General features: G+C 44.8%; 1 protein-coding gene across 1 annotated transcript; it reads right to left on the bottom strand.

Moving 5' to 3' along the window:
* Positions 1-337: 337 nt before the first annotated feature.
* On the bottom strand, positions 338-1,264 carry LOC104833313 (olfactory receptor 4Q3-like). The gene has a single exon (XM_010569899.1). It carries the CDS (start codon positions 1,262-1,264, stop codon positions 338-340), a length of 927 nt encoding a protein of 308 aa, XP_010568201.1.
* Between the last annotated feature and the right edge of the window lie 3,152 nt (positions 1,265-4,416).

Genomic DNA, 4,416 nt, shown 5'->3' with positions numbered 1-4,416 from the left:
GTTGCAGAGAAGGATGTTCCAACTGCCATCAGAAACTGCAATTATGATTGCAAAGCTATGTGAATAGTAAAAATCTTTAAAATGTCTCATCTGTCCTGCAGCAGTGAAAAATCTGTAGGTGGACTAAGGGGAGCTAAAGCCCACAAAACAGGCAAAAGTACCAATGAAATCTACAGCTCTGAAGAAACCAGGTTAGGTAAATTCCTCAACTGGAACTAAATGTTCTTTGGATTTCAGATACCACCATACATGTTGGATTCCACCCCTGTTCCCATGCCCCGATCTGCCATTAGTCTGTAGGAAAGTAACTCCAGGTTTGCTGCGAACCCAGCTTGTCTCAGAAGACTCTGCAGCGCTTCCACAATTTCCACATGGATGCCTTCACCTCGCTGTTCCTCAGGGTATAGATGAGGGGGTTCATCACTGGGGAGAAGACAGTATAGATCACAGAGATGTGCTTGTCGGAGGGGAAGGTAGAAAAGGGACGGAGGTAGATGAAGATGCAGGGTACAAAGAAGAGGATGACGACCATCATATGGGAGGCGCAGGTGGAGAGGACCTTCCAGTGCCCCTCAGTGAAGTGGACCCTAATTGTGACCAGGATGAACATGTAAGATGTGACCAGCACCAGGAAGCAAACCAGGGATATTAAACCGCTGTTGGAAGCCATGAGCCACTCAGTGACATAGATGTCTGTGCAGGCAAGCTGGATGACAGGAGGCACGTCACAGAAGTAGTTGTCGATCGTGTTAGGGCCACAGAAGGGGAGCTGGACTATGAGCAGCGTCTGGACAGTGGAATGGATGAAGCCCCCTGCCCAGCAGGCAGACACCAGCACCCAGCACACTTGCTGGCTCATGATGGCCGTGTAACGCAGGGGCTTGCAGATGGCAGTGTAGCGGTCGTATGCCATCACGGTCAGGAGGAACATCTCTGATGCCCCAACGAAGTGCAGAAAAAACAGCTGGGCTATACAGTCTTCAAACGCGATGGCCTTCCTCTGGGAGAGCAGGTCCACCAGCATCCTGGGAGAGGTGACAGAGGTGCAGCAGATATCTATGAAGGACAAATTGCAGAGGAGAAGGTACATGGGTGAGGACAGCTTGGGGTCAGTCCTGACTGTCACAATGACGAGAAGGTTTCCCAGCAGAACCATGGCATAGGCCAGCAAGAAGAAGGTAAAGAAGAGGATTTGCAGCTCCCTTGTATCAGAAAGCCCCAGGAGGATGAATTCGGTCACCTGGGAGAAGTTTCCCAGTGCCATTGCTTCAGCTCAGGCTCCCACAGCACAGGTGTGGGGTGAAGTCATGGGCTGACCAGGAAGAGAAGGGGATGTGCTACAGCTCCAAGGTTCATGGATGATGAGAAAAGGATGCATTTGCTGCTGTTCTGCCTGCTACAGAAAGCACAGTGTCACATCATAAATTATGGTGAGCAGTGTTCGCAAAGAGCACTGTCCACCTCTCTTCTCCCGTCTTCCCACTCCCTTTTCAGGTTTCTGGCCCCTCCACACTGACCCTCACCCCTGAACTCACTCTGACCACTATTTTTCTGCGTTGTAGCTGGTGTGACAAAGTGTGTGCTCCCATTCTGTCAGGGAGCAATCATATCCTACTCTCACAGGACAAGAGCCACAAATGCTGGAAAAATGTTGTCCTTTTACCTGCTGGGAGTTTAAAGCGCCACAATGGAAGCAAGCACTTGCCATGCTCAAGCATCGTGTCTACGATATATGGCTCAGCCATGAGCTGGTCCATGTTCTACTCCTAATTGCATTCCTCTAAATTGATGAAAGAGCTCTCCAGTTAGCTTGTCCACTCTGAAACTAGACATACATGCACAGAAACCAGGTCTGGGAGGTTCTTCACTGATATTCCTCTCCAGTGAGCTAGCAGCTCTTTAGTAGCTTCAGTGCTCTCTTAGGCCTGCTGTTAACAGAACATGCTCTCCTGAAGAAATTTTTTTCTGTTTTCTAACATAGCAGAAGCTGCAAAATTCTGCACAAGTTTTCTACTCTTTTGTCGCTCTTAGTAATTTTTAAAGTTCTTCAGTGGACAAATACACTCACTGTCTTGTGGGGATTAAAATGTGACCAGCAGATGAATGCTCATTTTCATTTACAATCACACCAGAAAATTCTTTAGCTGCTCATTTCTGCCTAGGAGTTTATAAGTCAGCAAGCAGGAGATTACTACTAAGAAAGCGGTGTCTGTTTTTCATATATGCCTCTTGCCTTTTGCTAATACCTGAGCACTTTCCTCAGGTCCTGCTCTATTCTCTACCACTTTCTGGTAGTTCTCAAAGACTGTTTTTCTTTCCCATCAAACAGGCTTGCTTCATGCATAATTTGGAATATATGTCTGCAAATTACAGCACTAGTTTAGAAATGATCCCACTTTTTCCCCTCTGCTTCTCCCAAGGGCTCAGTAGTCTTCCAGAGCTAGCACAGCTGCAGAGAGGGTCAACTGCCTGTAGCGATCCCTGATGTTGTACTAGACAGAGACCTGCAGAACAGGCACCACAGTTTGAGCACAACAGCTCTGGCTCCCTGTATAGTCAATAAAGAGGACTAAAGGCATGACTTGTTTTACCTTGTTTAGATCATTACATGACAGTGACATGACTTATACCATAGAAGATAGTACAACTGTCCTTGAGTATAAATGGAGAGCAGATACCTGCCCCATGCTAAATGTCTATGATGCAATCAACATTAAATGAAGCTGCCTTGAAGGATCCAAATGACTGAAACATCACAGTAGTATTTAAATTTTTCTGTATATTTTTCAACAGATTACCAAGCATTTCTCTCTGCCTTTCACATAAACAAACACAACCACACACATGTGCTTTAATATGCCATGGCTGATACGAAGAACATAAGCAAAGGAGAGGAAAAAATGGTTACTACTGTACCCAGTTACTAAATGTTGATACAACATGAACTTTCAAGTCTGAACTCCACAGCATCTGTTGTCTGAAAACATTTTAAATCATTCACTCCAAATCTGTTTCAAGTTCTTCATCCAACAGGTCAGGCAATGTTCCCGTCTTCTTCCTCCTGCTTGTAACTGCCATATCATTGCTCTTAAGTTTCTTGTTGTGTAGAAATTTGTTTCAGGAGGTGTTCAAGCACTTTTTCTTTTCCTGACAGGTTACAGTCAAATTTTACTGTGATGGTATCAATGTTCCATTTTTCATCTATCATTCAGACAGAAAGATCCAATGAGGCAACACCTCCAAGGCTTTCTGAACTGACCTCTGTGTTTCCCATATCTTTCTTCTCCCTAAAGTCATCTCATATATAAATACTCCTGTAACATACTGGGTACTAAACATAGGCAAAAGATAGTTTTCCGCTAGTAGAGTTGGACCTGTGAGAACTGTGTCATCACCAAACTCCAAGCAGCTACCCAAGGGCCTCATTAAACAGTTTTTGTGGCTGGGTCCCATGGTGTGCAAGAGCACACCAATTTGCTCAATGACCTTCTGTGCGTGGAGTCCCAAAGGTTGATGGAGAGAGGATCAGACACCACGCACTTCTAAGCACTCAGAAGCCCTTTGTATGAAAAAACAAGTCTCTAGTAATAAAAACATAAATGTAGTGTTCTACTACCAAACCCCACATTGAGACAGTGTCAAGCACCGGGAAATGTTGCTTAAGATCAGAGAAGCTGCGGAGCTGGGACAGGTAGCATTGGTGGGAAACTGCAGTCACTCAGGGATAGACTGGATCAGTGCCTGATCTCAGGATAAGATATAAACTAAAATGAATGTTCATTCCCCAAGACAAAGGAAGATCTGGGCAGACCAAAGATGTCAGTGGTGATGTGCCACTGAGAACTATGGCTCAAGTTCAAATTCGCTTGAACTGATTGTTCTGCCCAGGATGTTAATTGGTAAGAGATCCCCCTATCTTTATCTCAACCCACAAGCTTTTTTATCTCATTTTCTCCCCCTGTCCTGTTGCAGACAGTGAGTGAGAGAGGGGCTGGGTGGGCATCCAGCATCTAGCCAAGGTAAACCCACCACATGGCATGAACTTTAAAGACAGTAAACTAGTCTGAAAGCATGCAATCTAGAAAAAGAAGAAATGTGATTACTGAATTTTATAGCCATTTCTCCTACACCTACAGGAGGTGAAAGGAGTAGCCTCTTCCAGTGAGGAAGAACCTGGAAATCTAAAAAGGAAATCTTGTACTGAAAGGTTTGCTTACTCTTGGAAGCTTGCTACCACCATCACTCTTTTGTGCAGAAATGTAAGGAGATGCTACTCTCCAAAGCTTTCGGGAGCTAGTAGGAAAGAACAACCTCTCAAAATACTTGGTTGTTTCTCCTAATGCCAAAGAAACCTAGAAAAATCATAAAATCATAGAATTATAAGATCATAGAATGGTTTTGGTTGGAAGGGACCTT

The sequence above is a fragment of the Haliaeetus leucocephalus genome, unplaced genomic scaffold (genome assembly GCF_000737465.1).
Source record: "Haliaeetus leucocephalus isolate CR32 unplaced genomic scaffold, Haliaeetus_leucocephalus-4.0 Scaffold279, whole genome shotgun sequence".
NCBI classification, from domain to species: Eukaryota; Metazoa; Chordata; class Aves; order Accipitriformes; family Accipitridae; genus Haliaeetus; species Haliaeetus leucocephalus.
The sequence above is the reverse complement of the archived record's forward strand: the minus strand, read 5'-3'. Positions and strand labels throughout refer to the sequence as shown.